Source organism: Schistocerca americana, chromosome 7 (assembly GCF_021461395.2).
Source record: "Schistocerca americana isolate TAMUIC-IGC-003095 chromosome 7, iqSchAmer2.1, whole genome shotgun sequence".
In the NCBI taxonomy this organism is placed as follows: Eukaryota; Metazoa; Arthropoda; class Insecta; order Orthoptera; family Acrididae; genus Schistocerca; species Schistocerca americana.
The window spans coordinates 318,607,816-318,625,879 of NC_060125.1; the positions used below are offsets into that span (position 1 = coordinate 318,607,816).

At 42.5% G+C, this 18,064-nt stretch overlaps 1 protein-coding gene across 1 annotated transcript in view; it reads right to left on the reverse strand.

Moving 5' to 3' along the window:
• Positions 1-18,064, reverse strand: part of LOC124622908 (head-specific guanylate cyclase-like) — a gene marked incomplete at its 5' end in the record, with an annotated part of 502,892 nt that overhangs the window by 171,998 nt on the left and 312,830 nt on the right. Inside the window, one exon of the mRNA XM_047148698.1 lies at positions 12,761-12,843. Coding sequence (XP_047004654.1) covers positions 12,761-12,843 — 83 coding nt within the window. The remainder of the gene's footprint in view (positions 1-12,760; positions 12,844-18,064) is intronic.

Below are 18,064 nucleotides of genomic sequence, written 5' to 3' on the forward strand. Positions count from 1 at the left end.
TAGAGGCTTTAAACTGGAATATTCATTAATTTCTGTTGCTTGAGCTGGAAACACGTAGGCGTTCAACTCGTAAGTGAAATGCCTTTAGATTAAAGCAGCCTTGTCGTGCTGGTTTGTCGTAAAGTTTTCGGCGTACAGACACGCAGTGCGATAATGGGGATTGGAACTATAAGTTTGGAACAACAGTAAGTGGGCGCATGGCTTCTATTTAATATTCGCTGAGACCGATACACGTTCAGTTTACAGTGTGAGCTACCACATGGGGAAGAGTTGTCCCCGTAGGCGGTTTTTCGACCTTTTAATTGCCGCTGGATGATACTGCCTGTTAAGCAGGTGCTGCCGCTACAGAAACCGCTACGTAAGTAAATTATTGTATGTGAAAGTGCACTTGTAATTAATTCGTGAATATCGAATTTTGATCTACGGGCAACACAAGCATGGGGGATCGCAGAGGAAAAATCGTTTCACGATGATACCGGCAGGCGCGTTGTTAACGCAGCAAAGGACAATAGCACTAGTGAGCCGTCTATAGCTGATAATGTAGAGTCGGCCAATAGCGAGGGAGTAAACGTTGTAGACAAATTAGAAACTCACGAGCGAAAATTCAAAAAACCATATGTGGTCGGTTCCTCAAATCCACAGTCTCGCGGTGCACCTCAGTACAGGATAAATTTGCACTCCTCAAAACATCAGAGTGAATGCAAATGGATGTCAATTTGCTTCCTTCCTTTCTTTGTAGCAAGGGAAATTCGAAGTTTGAGATATGGAAATCATTTCCCAACGAGAGAAATGCGTACCATACCAGAGCCAGAGCATGAGAGCAGCACTTGGGAAGCCATGGAGCAGAAAGGATATCTCACCCCAAATTTAAAGACTAACAAAATGATACGAAAAGAACGTAAATTGTAAATTCTCGCTTCCAGGAAGTAAACACAGGCAAACAGTTCGCAAGCAGCTAGTCGGACAGTAAACTAGTAATAGTTCACCCATCCCCCCAAACTCACACACACACACACTGTTGGGGACATAGAAAACACAGAAGCATACAAAACAGTTCCTAATGTTAATATGGAAGTGAACGAATTCCGTCACAATAATTCAGGTCTTAGCATGCAAAATGGACAAATCGACAACGGTTATGGCTCATTCTCGGCCACGGTTGTAAGGTAATGGAACGGATATCATCATTATTGCTCAGGAACGCTCCCCTGGAGCATGATGCTGCAACGAACGTACATTACGGCAATTAATATAATTTGTAAGAGAACTGTCCTAAGCCGGCCGGTGTGGCCGTGCGGTTCTAGGCGCCTCATTCTGGCCCCGCAGGTTCGAACCCCGCCCCCTCGGGCATGGATGTGTGTGATGTCCATACGTTAGTTAGGTTTAAGTAGTCCTGAGTTCTAGGGGACTGATGTCCTACGATGTTAAGTCCCATAGTGCTCAGAGCCATTTTAACCAACCAACAGTCCTAAAAATTTGTTCCTTTGCTGAGGATTTGCATAGTAATCGAGTTTAAATTTGCTTTTCTCAAAGAAGTTCTTGAGCTTTGTGGGCTCCCATTCTCTTTACAAATGCCCGCTTGTCTGCATGAGTTCGCGTTTGCCGCAAAGGGTGCGCTGTTAATCCAGGGGGCGTGGTGGCGGTGTCGCGATCGGGGAACCGAGGCGTTGGTGCGTGGCGTAGTGGGATGGCACCGGTGGTGTTCCGGCGGCGACGTCTTCCTCTCTTAGCCAGTTTGTGGCGAGCATACTGAGTTTGGGCACTGGGAAGTTTGTGCGAGTACGACGGGTTTTCTGGATCAGGCGCTTTCTTAGTGTAGAGCCCACACATGTCTTCCTGAATAGATTAATTTGCCATTTGGTAATCTAGTTGCGCGTGGCAGCGCATGGTAGCTGATTCGTGACAGCGGAAAAGTTGCAAATTTCTGGTTGTTTAGTCTTCCAGCAGTACTCCTAGAATCGCTATACTATTCTAGCCTCTTCTTTTGTAATACCCACTGTATGTGTGTACTATAACACTTTTAGCTTTAGCCATCTCGCTGAGCAACTGCGACAACGTTGAGCCTACGGTGATGGCCCGGACTTGTACGCACCTGTAGTCTCTTCCAGTATGACGGCAAATGCGCTAGGCCTCCTTTTGGGAATCTTGCACGGTAGTGCCTTTGCAGCTATCCTTCTAAGCGGCACGTTGGTCTGCACCATCTTCTCCATGTAGTCGTGGCTCGCTAATATGTGTAATTGTAATCTGTTTACTGTTTCAGGTACACTATGTAATCAAAAGTATCCGGACACGCTAAAAACATACATTTTTCATATTAGGTGCATTTTGCTGCCACTGCCAGGTACTCCATATCAGCGACCTCAGTAGTCGTTAGACATCGTGAGAGAGCAGAATGGGGCGCTCCGCGGACCTCACGGACTTCTAACGAGGTCAGGTGAATGTGTGGCACTTGTGTCATAAGTCTGTACGTTAGATTGTCACGGTCCTAAACATGCCTAGGTCCAATGTTTCCGACGTGATAGTGAAGTGGAGACCTGAAAGGAGACGTACAGAATAAAAGCGTACAGGCCGATCTCGTTGACTGACAAAGACCACCGACAACTGAAGAGGGTCGTAATATGGAATAGGCAGACATCTATCCAAACCATCACATAGGAATTCCAAACTGCTTCAGTATCCACTGCAAGTACTATGACGGTTAGGCGGAAGGTGAGAAAACTTGGATTTCATGATCGAGTGGCTGCTCATAAACCACACATCACGCCTGTGAATGCCAAACGATGCGTCACTTGGTGTAAGGAGCGTAATTATTGGACGATTGAACAGTGGGAAAACGTTGTGTGGAGCGATGAATCACGGTACACAATGTGGCAATCCAATGGTAGGGTGCGGGTGTTGCGAATACCCGGTGAACGTCATCTCCCAGAGTGTTGTGTAGTGGCAACAGTAAAATTCGCAGGCGGTGGTGTTATGGTGTAGTCGGGTTTTTCATGGAGGGGTCTTGCACCCCTTGTTGTTTTGCGTGGCACTACATTGATGTTCTAAGCACCTTCTTGCTTCCCACTGTTGAAGAGCAATTAGGGGATGGCGATTGCATCTTTCAACACAATCGAGTACCTGTTCATAATGCACGGTCTGTGGCGGAGTGGTTACACGACAATAACATCACTGTAATGGACTTGTCTGCACAGAATTCAGACCTTATAATATAGAACACCTTTGGGATGTTTTGGAACGCCGACTTCGTGCCAGGTCTCACCGACCAACATCGATACCTCTCCTCACTGCAGCACTCCATGAAGAATGGGCTGACATTCCCCAAGAAACCTTCCAGCACCTGGTTGAAGGTATGTCTGCGAGAGTGGAAGGTGTCATGAAGGCTAAGGATGGGCCAACATCATATTGAATTCCAGCATTGCCGATGGAGGGCGCCACGAACTTGTAAGTCATTTCCAGCCGGGTGCCCGGGTACTTTTGATCACATACTGTAACTGCTGTTTTTCTACTTTTAAGGCCTAAGCGGACAGTGGAGACCACTGCTCGCTGACTTACATAATTGTAATCTAGAAAATCTTTCATACAACTGCAGTTCTCTGATTCTAAGGCGCTAAGCGTCTAGTTATTCTATGCCAGTTTGTGAGCCATTCTTTAACAGTGTAATACGTCTTTAAACTTGTCCTAGTTTTTTAATGGTATGGGAAGCTACTCCTGTTGTAAAATGCTTATTTTGTTGTTTTCGTAGTTTATTTAATGTGAGAGTCTTCCATCCCCCTTTCGTTAAGTGCCGGAGACTAACGGCACTGGCTTAGGGTACCTCGCATTTGCTTTGGCCATAGTTGAATGTATTTCGCCGCCCCGCGTGACGGCGTTACACAGGACAAGGATCCAGAGTTGGCGCACATGGTTTGACTCTGGCTATAAATATGTGGATAATGCAATCTGAATTGATCTGACACTGAGCACAGTTAGACTGATAAAATCTCCTGACGTTTCTCTGTATAGGAGCAGCTGAGAGCAAGTGGCAGTTGTAATTTGTATGCCCTGATAATGCTGGAGCGGCAGTACGTTACCCTGTATGCTTCGTGCAGCGATGTAAATTGCAGCTGGCGAGACGTGTGCGGCGGAAGTGAGATGTGGAGGCGGCACCTGTGAATTGATCGTGGCCACGAAAGAAATGCAAAATTCTCATTTTCCATCGTTCAGGCAGATGTATCGCAATTTGCTCTCTACCAGAGCCCTGAAACCACGGTAGATTTCAGTGTGTGACATACCCATTCGCTGGTCATACCAATGACCAATTTGGCTCACTTATACAACAGAGTGCTCGAGGATGCCACACGTCAAGACTGGTAAACCAAAAACGAATAAGTATGTCCTTGGCAAACAAGCAGTAGGAGACATTTGAAGAGACACTGTCAGTACAGTAAGAACTTCACCACAGGCTGCCCAGTCTAAACTACTCGCAAATGAAGTCATTCTCAGGACAGGTCCCAAGTGTCAATCACACAAGCCAGAGCCTCGACTAGAAGTACCTCCAGACCAAAGTCCTGCATCCGAGTGCTTAACAGCTCTCCAGAAAAAAAATTCAGTTTCCCAGCAAATCGCATGAATGACATCGCCTTAATCCCGTCTTAAGACTATCACAGGGCTCTAGAGGCGCTAAATCTCCCCTCCCACTTGAGAGCACAAACTCATGTCGAACCAGGGCAAGAGTTAAGAAACCTCTATCTGTGTAAAAAAAGAAACCGCCAATTATTGCATTTTTTAAGTTTATATAGAGGGGAAAGTGATTTTCCCCAAAGTCATGTAGCTTCCCACAGCAACAATCAAACAGATACAATCTTAAAGATCTTCATCTAAATCGCCTGTGGCTTGGAGCTTATTAGTCCTAGCTATGAGGTGTAATAAAGATTATGTCTCTAAACGTTTCTCAGGTGCCAGAGTTTCTTATACAACAGTGGCGTCCAACGGAAGTGGTTTACAGGCCTATTTGCAGTATCAGTGAACACAAAACTTGTGAAGTTTTATCATGCCTGGTTTATGACTCGACTGTGTAGACACATTTCTTCACACCATCGACCCCAACCCAGGCTTTAGCTGGCGCCATGGCAGGTATCACAGCATTGTTCTGCTGGAGACCTGCCTTGGTGTGGGGCTGCCCCATCTGCCCTGTATCGCTGTGGGCCTATCTGGCATGATTTACTGAAGGGTGGGCCCGCCGGGTAGTTGCTCTCAACATTTCTACAAGCTAAGAACCATAAAAATACATCGTACTTTTAGCGCCCTACCAGGTTCCATCAGTGTCTCATCAGGCCATTAACTTTCTAGGGTCTTGCTCAAGCTGCGTCACGTTGTAAGAAAATCTTTAATAATTTTCCGTATACAAAAAATAGCTGAGAAATTAACTTGTCTTCTCTGAAAGTTACCAGTCTTCGGCCTGAGGACAACAACAACAGCTATAACAACAACAACAGCAGCAGCAATAACAGTGTGATTATGTTCTGTAGCTGTCGCGTCAGCCATCCATTGCTGCAAGGTCAACTTCATTTCAGATTGTGGCATTTCTTACAGTGGTTTCTACCATGAGTCCGTATACATACTGAGGATAAATTCCAGTTGCCTTACTCTTAGTGTTGCCCGTGTTTCCAATATTAAGGTTGATGCTACAGGGCCATGTGACTGGGGATTCGTTTTATTACATTTTGTTTTTATCAGGATATCTGCATCATCATTCCCAGGTTCCTGTCATTGTTTCACACATCTGGAAACCTTAGAACCTTAAATATTTGGCTGTTTTATTGCGTCTGTAGACACAGTGCCGGAAGGAAACGTACACATGTATTCTAGTCTTCAGCATTTGATTCGTTGCAATAGCAACAGACTACACCTGTGTTGCAGTCGGACCTGTTATTAATGCTTTGAGGCTACTTACTGTTGCAAATTTACCAAATGTCTCCAGATGTTTTCGCAGGCTGTTTGCAGTCTTAGAATTCATGTTTTTGTAGTCTAAGGTCGAGGATCCATTACCGATGTTATCACCACTACTACCGTTTGTTTTCGTATAAATATTGTAGAAAGTAATTCATGTGAAGTACTCATTGAGTTACCAGATGAGTTAAATTTTAACTCTGAACTCTTGTGTTCCATTAGTATATCGAACTTATAACGGGCTGATTTGTAACACTGAAGATAAATATTGAGTATTCATATATCAATTATGGATCTCATTGACCTGTGTTGATACGGCATGTGTATATTACAAATTCATAATTGCGTTGTAATTGCAGCTACTCAAGGTCTTGTTTACATAAGGTAAAGTGGTCCAATATCGGAGACTGTTTACTCCGACTGCAACATAAACATTGTCCACTACGATGGCTGCTCTCCGTTAGATGCCGCCATACTAACAGTGCACCAGTTCTGCCATGGAACCGGCACGCAATAACAGCATGCATTGCACTTTACGCTATTCTGTAACGAAGAGTGTTCGACACAGCTTTTGCGTGCGGTCCTGTATTGGAAATGTAGCAACTGGCTGCTAGTTACTCATTCGCACCAATAACACAGAGTCCCAAATGTAACGCTCAGCCATCCAATGTTCCCCGCGGGAACACTAGCGCTCATTTTAATTTCAGATTATTACAAACTTACCCAAGCGTGCCCTGAATATCTAACAGGCCGTAGCGAGATCAGAGACGTCACTTCCCGTACTGCCCCGTTGACGCTAGCTGTGTGTGACAGTCTCATCTGGGAGCGCGCCGCCGACACGATTGTTTGTTTCAGCACAATGGAAAGAGAGCATTATCTCTCTCTCTCTCTCCCTCTCTGTCTCTCTCTCACACACACACACTCTCTCTCTCACACACACACACACACAGTCGAGCACAAAGAACGAAAGACATTACAAAAGGTGGGGTGCGGAGTAATGGGCGCCTATTAACTAACTTAAAAGTGACAATACTGCTGTGTTCCCAAGGATGAGTCTTTCATAGGATGGTGACATTTATTTTTGCCTCCACACGAATAGGTATGTTAATCCAGGCCATGATTCATCCTTCCTTCTGACGTAAAGGAAATTAGTCTGGAGGAAAATATACATCTAAAGAACTTCATTATTATTGTTTTGTTCATGGCTGTGGTTTGGTAGCTGAATAAAGATAAAAAGTGAGTTACCAGCAGCACAAGAAAAGCTTTATTCGGTGCACTTTACTGGTTTTCAGATTTTAAACTGTCTTCAGAAGTGAAATAGGCTTATGCCATTAGTAAGTCAACATCAAAATAATTATCTAACGGTGATACCCTTTGCAGCAGACTCAACAAAACATTGTAATATCGCTAAAAGTACGTGTTATGAGTGATGGGCGGCAAAGAGTTAACTGTCTAACTACATACTGTACTTAGTATTTGTCGCACATAGTCATTATGTACGATACGAAGCTTGACAGTTAACTGTTTACCACTCATCGCAAGTATCAAGTATTTTTAGGGATATCACTCTGTTATATTGATTCTGCAGCAAAGGACACTACCGTCTGATTCTTTTCTTGACGTTAGCTTACTACTGAATCGACATTATTTCATACTAGTAAAAGTGAAGCAAGTAAGGCTTCTCTTTGGCAACTGACGACTGACTTTTTGTCGTAATCGAAACTTCGTTATTACCGACAAATCTTCAAGAGAATGGCAATCAGGGTGTGATGTTTTCTACACGTAAGTATGCATGTGTGGACACAATTAACAAGGAAACTACATGTAAGTATCTCGTGCCAATTGAATTATATTATGTATGCGTACGAAATGAACATTCAGCAATATTAACATTTTTGCGAGCAATGAAGTATATCTACATCTACGTGACTACTCTGCAGTTCAGTTATGCGCATGGGAGAGGATTCATCGAATCAGTTTCATACTATTTCTCTACCGTTCCACCCTCTTACAGCGCAAGTGAAAAGAGAACACTTAAACCCTGATTTCTCTCATTCCGTTACAGTGATCATTTATCCCTCTGTAGATGAGTGCCAATGAACTATTTTCTCACTTGGAGCAGAACTCTGGAGTCTGAAATAGCGCGAAAAGGTCTCACCGCAACGTAAAATAACTTTCTATTAATCATTGCGACCCCAACACGCGTATTACGTCCGTGACACTGTCTTCGCTATTTCTCGTTAATACAAACCGATATGCTATTATTTGAACTTTTTCAATACCCTCCAACAATCCTACAGGTTAAGGATCCCATACTGCACTGGCGTGCTCCAGCAGAGAACGGTCAAGGGTAGTGTAAGAAGTTTCCTTAGTAGCCCTGTTGCTGCTTCTGCCTATAAAATGCAGTCTTTGATTTGCTTTCACCACAACGTTATCTACGTGATTGTTCCATTTTAAGTACACATGGGTGTAAGTACTAAGTATATAACCTACAACAACGTTTTACTTGTACACCCTGTGTACATAAACGACCGAGCGACTATATCCTCAACTGGAAACAAATAATACACGAGGTCTCAGAAGTATTAAACCAATTTCATAAGATTAAATCTCATACATGACTGAAGACAGAAACTTGATTTACGCCTTAACTTACGTATAGGACTACATATCCAGTATCTTGAAGTATCTTCTTTGAAAGGCTATATTTTTTACGCGCCTACACATTAAACCTTGTGGTACTTTTCAGATTTACATTTAGGATCAAAATTTTCATTTGTCTTTCACAAATGTTCAACCTGTCCTCTAATAGACACACAACAAACCTTCAGATCGAAATCAGTCTAATTTTGTACATTTTGCAGGCGTGTCTGACGTTATTACAATCGCTGCTATTGCTATAAGTAATCATAGTTCACGCAAACTTGTTGGAAGGGGAGGCACGTACACCAAGTGTTTCGCAACACCCCCCCCCCCCTCCCCGAAAAAACAGGAATGCCAATGGAATGCCAATGGTGCAGTGCGACATACCTGCGCACCCTTACGTTGTAAGAAATGTTGTGTCGTATTCTCTACGAAGATCACATGGCACAAATGTACCTGAACGCTGTCGCTGTGCTATTGGCGCCCCGTCGAGACCCAAACTGAAAGTTAGTAAGAACGAGAGAGCAAGCGAGACGGCCGCTCCAGGGAGCCCCTATCGGGAACCACAAGAACTGACAGCATACGAATAGCGCTAGGGTAAACTTCTCGATACGATGCGTAAGCTGAAATACACTCCAAGATTCAGTCCTCATTTATGTAGAAGATAAAGTGTTGTGAAATTAGAGGAATAATTGTGAGCACCTTGTTGAGAGAGGAATAGTCGATATTCAGAGACATGACAAGAACGATCATTCGGTGCAAAAATGTCAAGCAAAGATGGGCTCTAAAATGCACATCTTAAGAGCTATAAGCACTTTATCTTCCACACTGGGAAAAATATTCTACTAAAAGCTCTTTGCTTTTCATATGTAAAGAGTCAGTAGTGGGGACCAAAGCAAGAACAAAATGTCGAATAAACATACGACCTGAACTGCATACCTTTAGAGCTATTAGCGCTGGTTCACAGTAGCGAAGATGAACAAGTGCTTACATCTCTTAAGGTATGAGTTTTTGAACCCATGTTTACTGGATTTCCTCCTGGTTGACCTTGCTCTATTGGAAGACACAGTAAGGTAAGTCAACATAATTAAAAATTTCTAGTTACTGGTTCGGTACTTCAGAAGAACTGCCGTTTAGCCTCGAAAGGCTTAGCTCTCGTCGAACCAGGGCACAATATTTTTAACTAAACTTGTTTACTACATGATTTAAAGGAACGTCATTTGAGGAATCACTTCAAAATAGGTAAGTCGTGACCAATAGGTGACAGAACGTTTGCGCTCATAAAACACAATTGTAAAGTTTTTACCTGTATCATTACAACGTAAAAGTGACAACTGTAACTAAACATAAGTTCCGCTTCAACAATATAAGACCAGAAAAATAAGAAGATGAACAGCGGTGCACACCTACAACTCTGGAAGAGACAATAACCTATATTATTCGTTATTAAACCTGTTTGAAAGAGTTAAATATCCATCTACAAAGAATTTCGATTATTTGCCTAGTAACGTAACATATCCGAAAGGCAATGAATAAAGTTTTAAGTAGTCATAAAATCATTTCATCTGGATAACTCCTATTCCATAAGCAACTTTTTAGTTAAAACCTGACAGTCCTTACAATCTTTAAAAATAGTAATAAGTTTCGGTTCATGCGGAAGACTGAAAAATATATTGATTAATGTTAAATGTAGGCCAGTCAGGAACGTATAAAGAGAGAGCATGTAGCCACCCAATGAAACTATTTGCAAGTCGACTCGTTCTACATTAATTCCTCAAAAATGTGGTGCAAGTGAAATGCAACACGTAAGTAACGGGATGCCCATCACGTTTCTATCATATTTTTTACCACAGCAGACGCAACTTGCATTCGAAGCCACTAAAAGAAGGCACGGACGTAGCAAGTCCAAGTCAGGGTGTTTTAGATATTTATAGTCATAATTATACGGACGGTAGTAGCTGAAGTCCTCAGAAAGTCGAATGACTATACAGAGAGAACTTTCGCTACAGAGTCACCAAATTTATATCTAAAACTTTTAACGAAAGATATAAATCACCTAGCGAATAAAAACTGCAGTTCTAACAATCTGCCCGCAGACAACGCAGCTGCGTGAGGAGGGTTCATAGGAACTTATTACTACCAATGCAGAAATATGAAGGTTATTAGAACTTGATGGAGATAAAGGCTGCTAACCATCTGCACGTGCAAATTACATTTAATACATGCAAAAATATTAAAGACCCTATATCGTTTGACTACACAATCGACGTTTCTCTGAAGACTGTCACAACTGGCAAAACACTGCAATCAAAGCTAGGAAGGCGAAGATAGTGTACGAGGAGACAAAAACTATTTATTTAAAATAACCTAAATCCATTAACAAGGAAGAATCAACTGACGACATTCGTGTGCAATATACTATAGTTTGGGAATGAGGGAAATACATTGACAGTAACGAACAGGAGGCGCAATGCAGCCTTCGAAATGTGGAACTTCCGTCGAATACAAAAAAATTATGGTCGAAACGGTAAACAATAATCGATGAAACGAATAGGAAGGAAACTAGAAATAGATCAGATTAACTCAATAAGGAAAGGATGGGAATGATTCGGAATGTAGTGGAGGACAAGCAATATTAGAGGAAGTCCAAAAGGAAAGCTTTAAGAACTAGTGGCCTAAATTTGGTTCAGTTCTCACCATTTCAAAAGACTGACTAAACACAGAGAAAAACTGAAGATGTATGAGGCAGTGTAGCTCAGTGGTTGAAACGGAAGACGACTTCAAATGCTTATTATGTGTTAGACCACATTACTGTAGAACCGGTGAAAGATTCTTGCGCCTCAGAAATGCTGAGTGATTGATGGTATAAGCCATTTCCCCTTTTAGTAGCATTTTTCTGAATATTTCTGTAGTTTTCGAACAGTGCTTTATCGTTTTTAAGAGAATAAATGTACTGTAAACCAATCACATGTTCTTTTTGTATGCTTATTTGTAAGGAACAATCACTTATTAGGTAGGGAACGTAGAAAAATTTGGCATTTCTTTGACTTTTTCAACTCCAAAGACTGCTGTTGCCCTTAAGGAAACTGTTGCAGAGATTTTAAGATCCTAGACAGGAATGAATTCCAATTGAAGACTAAAATATTCACATTCATATATTGATTTTTCCTCGTGTGTGATTTCTGATGGTGTATTCAGGACTTGTACAATACAGAGCTGAAAAGTTTGTATTTTTTGGAAGTTCAGTAGCAATTCATTTTCAGAGATCCTTTTAAAATTTACGAGAAAATCTGAAATAAGCTTACATTTTAAAGCATTAAAGTTCCTCGTTTGGTCTATATTATTTCTGGATACCCTTTTCACTGATAAGATAACAGAAGTTTTCCAGAATGAATATTATCGTAAAATGAAGACCGTATTAACACAGGATTCAAGTAAAGAGCCCTTTATCGTTTTCAATAATTTCGTGAAAATTTTCTGACTGTGGTATGCATTGTTTATTGTTTTAAATGTATCAAACTCTGCAGCTTGTATAAATTAGACATACAGCGCAATGAACCAAATATCGGAAAGAAAATGGGATAAAATGTTATTTCTTCATAAAATTTTTGAATAAAATTTTATAAAAATTGTTCGTCGGTATGAGTCACAGAGACGTCATTCAAATGCAAAAATTCGTAATTCGTGTCCTGAAACTATTCTACAAGTGCAAATGCGTTAATAAAGTTATGTCGCCCCCGTTTGTGATTAAGTGAAATGGCCGTACAGTTTCAAATATTTTAGTTTTGTAGACACATAATAAGTTTACCTTTTCTCCACACCTGGCACCAAGCAATTCCAAAGAGTGCTACTAGCAGAAGGGTGTGACACCTGCACTGATATTCTCCCATACCTCCTTCCCCAGACTGGCTACCATACCGTGACTCCATTTTGTAAGTCTATTATATTTTTATTTATTAAAGAATTTTCCAGCGTTCTTATTATCTCAGGACACGTGGATGGGAAAATCGAAATGTTAAGGCCTTTAATGGAGACTTCTGACGTAAGATCTCTATGATGTGTCTGGCACAGAAAAGGGTTTTCTGTCAAATAACACGAATTACTCTCTTAGTCGATTCTTAGCACCGTATGGTCTTCTTGTAAAGAGATGCTTATTTATTTTATCAATGGAAGAATAAGATATACATACCATTAGTTTTTTGAAGTGTGTCGTATATGTCTTCCAGATAGGAATAGTTCTGCCATCGGCTCACATCCTTCGGTAGCTTCTCCCTGTAACAAGTAGAGGAAAATTGTACCGAGATTTATCTTTTAAGACATGGTATTGCACTGTGCAAGAGAAACATAATAAGAAAAAAGAGAAACACATATAAATTGCTTTCCGTTTGTAAGATGTGGTGATAGTGACAAAATCTATCCACTAGTGAGCTTCTGCTCACTAATGTGACTGAAATCAAATTCAGTCTATCACATTGAAGTGATTTAGAGACCTTTAGATCTTTAAACAATTACGAATACGTAAAGAGACTATCCAGAATTCCGTCTGACTGCTTACAACTTTTGTGGACCCAAAGTTACATTGTGCTCGTGTTCCTTGTATCAAGAGTGTCACATTATTATTCTTCAAGTCACACGAGGGCTGTCCAGAAAGTAAGTTACGATTGATCGCGAAATGAAAATCACAGTGAAAATCAGAAATGTTTCATTTGTAACAGTTAGCTACACCTTTCAGCTACTTCTCTACGTAGTCGCCGTTCTGACTCAGACATTCGTCGTAGCGTTGTACCAACTTTCCAATACCCTCATCATAGAAGGCAGCCGCCAGTGCTTTCCGCCAATTCTCTACACTGGCCTAAAGCTCGTTGTCTGTGCCAAAATGTTGTCTTCATAGCCAGCGATTCGTTTGAGCAGAGATGAAACTCAGTGGGAGAAAATTACGGGCTGTATTGTGGGTAACCAAACATTTCCAATTGAAACGATGCAGGAACATCTTCATTGCCCCTGCAGAATGGGGCTGAGAATTGTCTTTAAGAAGAAACTGCACGACACTTACGTAATGTTGGTTGCATAGCTTCTGGGGAAAATTCTCACCAGGCCCTCGTACTTGGCGGGAGACACTATTTTCTATAACACCTTTACGAGCTCACTAAGAGCTCAGGAATGAAAAGAGTGACATAATTTTACCTAGAGTCATACTAGAGACACTGTCCAACACATCTTTGCAAAGCTTCATCGGATTTTCATAGTCGTTTGCATTTCGCGACCGATCGTAACTTACTTTCTGGACAGCCCTCGTATGTCGCTAACAAAAAGTTATCTCCTCCACTTTGCAAGCTTCTTCATTGTGTTATGGTCGTTAGAAGATGTGGCTCTGTCAGCAACGTAAGTTGTTATCAGAAACGAGCTATTATGAATGAAAACAGCCCTCGTATGTCGCTAACATAAAGTTATCTCTTCCACTTTGCAAGCTTCTTCATTGTGTTATGGTCGTTAGAAGATGTGGCTCTGTCAGCAACGTAAGTTGTTATCAGAAACGAGCTATTATGAATGAAAACGCCGCTGTCAACTGGTGGAATTTGGTTTTCACTGAGCACACTACCTGTTTCACGGCTTACAGCTGCATCTTCAGGTGCAACAAAAATTGTTACATTAGTCCATCACAGGTCCACCCAGCGTTCTTAGTCAAAGGGTTGCCGTTGGGTTCACCTCTGATGGATTGAGGTAGTAATTCTTGTCGCACATGAAGACGCGGGTGTAAGCCGTGAAATCGGTTGTGTGATCAATGAGAACAAAATTTTACCATCTGTCAGCGGTGTTTTCGTTCACCACGAACTTCAGCAGCTGAGTATGCCGTGCCACATAAAATTGTTGCACCAAAAACAACCGTAAGATAATGATAAACTGTGGAGACCGGTGGAAACGTGATCTCTACGTTTGCACGATGAGTGGCTTGGACTGCGGGAGTGTGGTCGGGTGGCATGCCGAGTGCCTCAGTAATAAAGTGTTAGCTGTGGATTCATTGATTGTCAGGATTTATAAAACGCAAAACTTCTTCGTACCACTGGCCGGAGGCGGCATAGCAGTGCTCGTAGCTGAGTCTTCGTAATTCGCCAGACTCGGCACGCGTCGACGCTGCCTGGTGTGTTCAGGGACAGCGCTCTCAATGGACGTGGGAATGTACAGAATCTCCCCACAGAGGCCTGCAGGCGTTACCCATCCATCTTGGAAGCTAACCTTTCCATCTAGGCACACTCATCTACATCTACATCTCCATCTACATCTATATCTACATACACACTCCGCAATCCAGCATACGGTGCGTGGCGGAGGGTACCTCGTACCACAACTAGCATCTTCTCTCCCTGTTCAACTCCCAAACAGAACGAGGGAAAAATGACTGCCTATATGCCTCTGTACGAGCCCTAATCTCCTTATCTTATCTTTGTGGTCTTTCCGCGAAATATAAGTTGGCGGCAGTAAAATTGTACTGCAGTCAGCCTCAAATGCTGGTTCTCTAAATTCCCTCAGTAGCGATTCACGAAAAGAAGGCCTCCTTTCCTCTAGACTCCCACCCGAGTTCCTGAAGCATTTCCGTAACACTCGCGTGATGATCAAACCTATCACTAACAAATCTAGCAGCCCACCTCTGAATTGCTTCTATGTCCTCCCTCAATCCGACCTGATAGGGATCCCAAACGCTCGATCAGTATTCTAGAATAGATCGTATTAGTGTTTTATAAGCGGTCTCCTTTACAGATGAACCACATCTTCCCAAAATATTACCAATGAACCGAAGACGACTATCCGCCTTCCCCACAACTGCCATTACATGCTTGTCCCACTTCATATCGCTCTGCAATGTTATGCCCAAATATTTAATCGACGTGACTGTGTCAAGCGCTACTCTACTAATGGAGTATTCAAACATTACGGGATTCTTTTTCCTATTCATCTGCATTAATTTACATTTATCTATAGTTAGAGTTAGCTGCCATTCTCTACACCAATCACAAATCCTGTCCAAGTCATCTTGTATCCTCCTACAGTCACTCAACGACGACACCTTCCCGTACACCACAGCATCATCAGCAAACAGCAAACATTGCTATCCACCCTATCCAAAAGATCATTTATGTAGATAGAAAACAACAGCGGACCTACCACACTTCCCTGGGGCACTCCAGATGATACCCTCACCTCCGATGAACACTCACCATCGAGGACAACGTACTGGGTTCTATTACTTAAGAAGTCTTCGAACCACTCACATACTCGGGAAACAATCCCATATGTTCGTACCTTAGTTAGGAGTCTGCAGTGGGGCACCGAGTCAAACGCTTTCCGGAAGTCAAGGAATATGGCATCCGTCTGATACCCTTCATCCATGGTTCGAAAGATATCATGTGGAAAAAGGGCGAGTTGCGTTTCGCAGGAGCGATGCTTTCTAAAGCCGTGCTGATGGATAGACAGCAACTTCTCTGTCTCAAGGAAATTCAGTATATTCGAACTGAAAATATGTTCGAGAATCCTGCAACAAACCGAGGTTAAGGATATGGTCGTAGTAGTTTGCTCCCTGGTCGGCGTACATCAGTGGCCACACAGGATGATCGTAGGCATGCAGAAGTATGTCCTGGTCTCCCAACAACAGAAGGCCAAGGCACTGGCAGCTACTGACAGGTGCAGCCAGGGGGCAGCATATGCGCACCTCTCCTAGAAGGTGAGAGGTTAGCAGTTAGCAGGTCGTCCTGGATTGGCCCCCAGTTGGTTGTTGGTCACGTCTTCACAGCAGGAACAACTAGGAAAGCAGCAAAGGCAACCCACGGCAGTGGAGTACTTGAGGCTGACTGGCTGGTGGTTTGTAGTCGAAGTCATCAGATGAACGGTAGCCAGCACGTTAGGGAACAGCTGCAACGTGGATTCATTGTAACTTACAAGGCCGTCATTCCGATTTATCCTATACTACAGAAGCCCAGTAGTTAGCTCGGGCCTGCGACTTTACTGAGCTGTGGCGATAAGTGAATGTGTCCCTGTTTTCTAGGCTTTTTAGCATTCTATACTGCACTGCGGTGTCCCTACTGTTGCTTCCATGTCTTCAAGATCGATGTTGTGGAGGAGCTCATGCCAGTGTGTTTTGTTGTCTTTCTTCATGTTGTGCTGCTGTTGCACTTTGTAGTGGGGCCATTCTGTTGCAGTCGCATTCTGTGCTAGCTGATCGAGTGCTATGTGGCAGTGACCAAGTGGTGTGCCTTGCAATTTGCACCATCGGCATTCCTATCCGGTTTAAATTCAGGTTGAGACACAGTGTTCGAGCATCTTTCCTCAATTCTGTGCTTGGTGGGGAAAAACCTTAACAATCTTACGCTCACCTAGTAGTCCATTCAGAGATACAACAGAACGAAAAAAATATTATACTTGCATCGGCTATGGATTACGTTATAACACGGCCATTGTCCGGTGATATAACTAAATAGCATGAAAAACATTGTAGAGTACAATGGATAAGTGAGTTTTTTACTGTACGACGTGTTAACTTTAAGCTAAAAGAAGCACACTTTAATATAGCGAAACAGAAGTCTTAGATTTATCAACAGTACGTATGAAGTAGATTACGAGGCCATGGTACTGAGCTTTTCGCTCTGGTATATAATGAAGAAATTTATAGACCAAGACTGTACGCCATATCAAGACTGTACGCCATATGTTGATTCTTTGTATTGTTATTCTGTCCTTAGAGGATGGGCTAAGACGGAACACCAGTCGACTGATACTGTCCTGAATTTCATGCTTTCTACAGAGCACCCTGCATCCGAAACGTTGTTTACTTCTTACCTGCACTGTGCTACTTTTTTGAGTTAAGCTGACATTAACTTCCTTTCCTTCAATTTACGATCTCAAGGATTGACTGAGTGCGTTTCCAAAACAGTTTGAGCCGGCCGAAGTGGCCGTGCGGTTAAAGGCGCTGCAGTCTGGAACCGGAAGACCGCTACGGTCGCAGGTTCGAATCCTGCCTCGGGCATGGATGTTTGTGATGTCCTTAGGTCAGTTAGGTTTAACTAGTTCTAAGTTCTAGGGGACTAATGACCTCAGCAGTTGAGTCCCATAGTGCTCAGAGCCAAAACAGTCTGTCCCCGAGATGAATGCTGTGAAATATAAATTTATGTTTAGAGAAGTTCTGCAGTTGTAGCAAAAACATACGTGCCTGAGACATATCGATTAGTTGTTCCGCATTGTTCTTGGAAAGCAAACTGTAAAATTACCGACAAGTTTTTCTGAATCGTTACTGGAATTTATTTACTGTAGGAATGGAATACATTCGGCAGCGAGATGGTGCCAAACACGGTGTTTTTTTCTTTAACTGAGTCTCCTCCCATGGGACTGTTCATTTCTGTTGTCATTGCGCCATCCACACATCCAACAGAAAGTCGCTCGGGGCTTCGATACGTTTGCAGTTCCAGTAGCAGAACACTGAACAAATAACGACAAAGAGCATTCC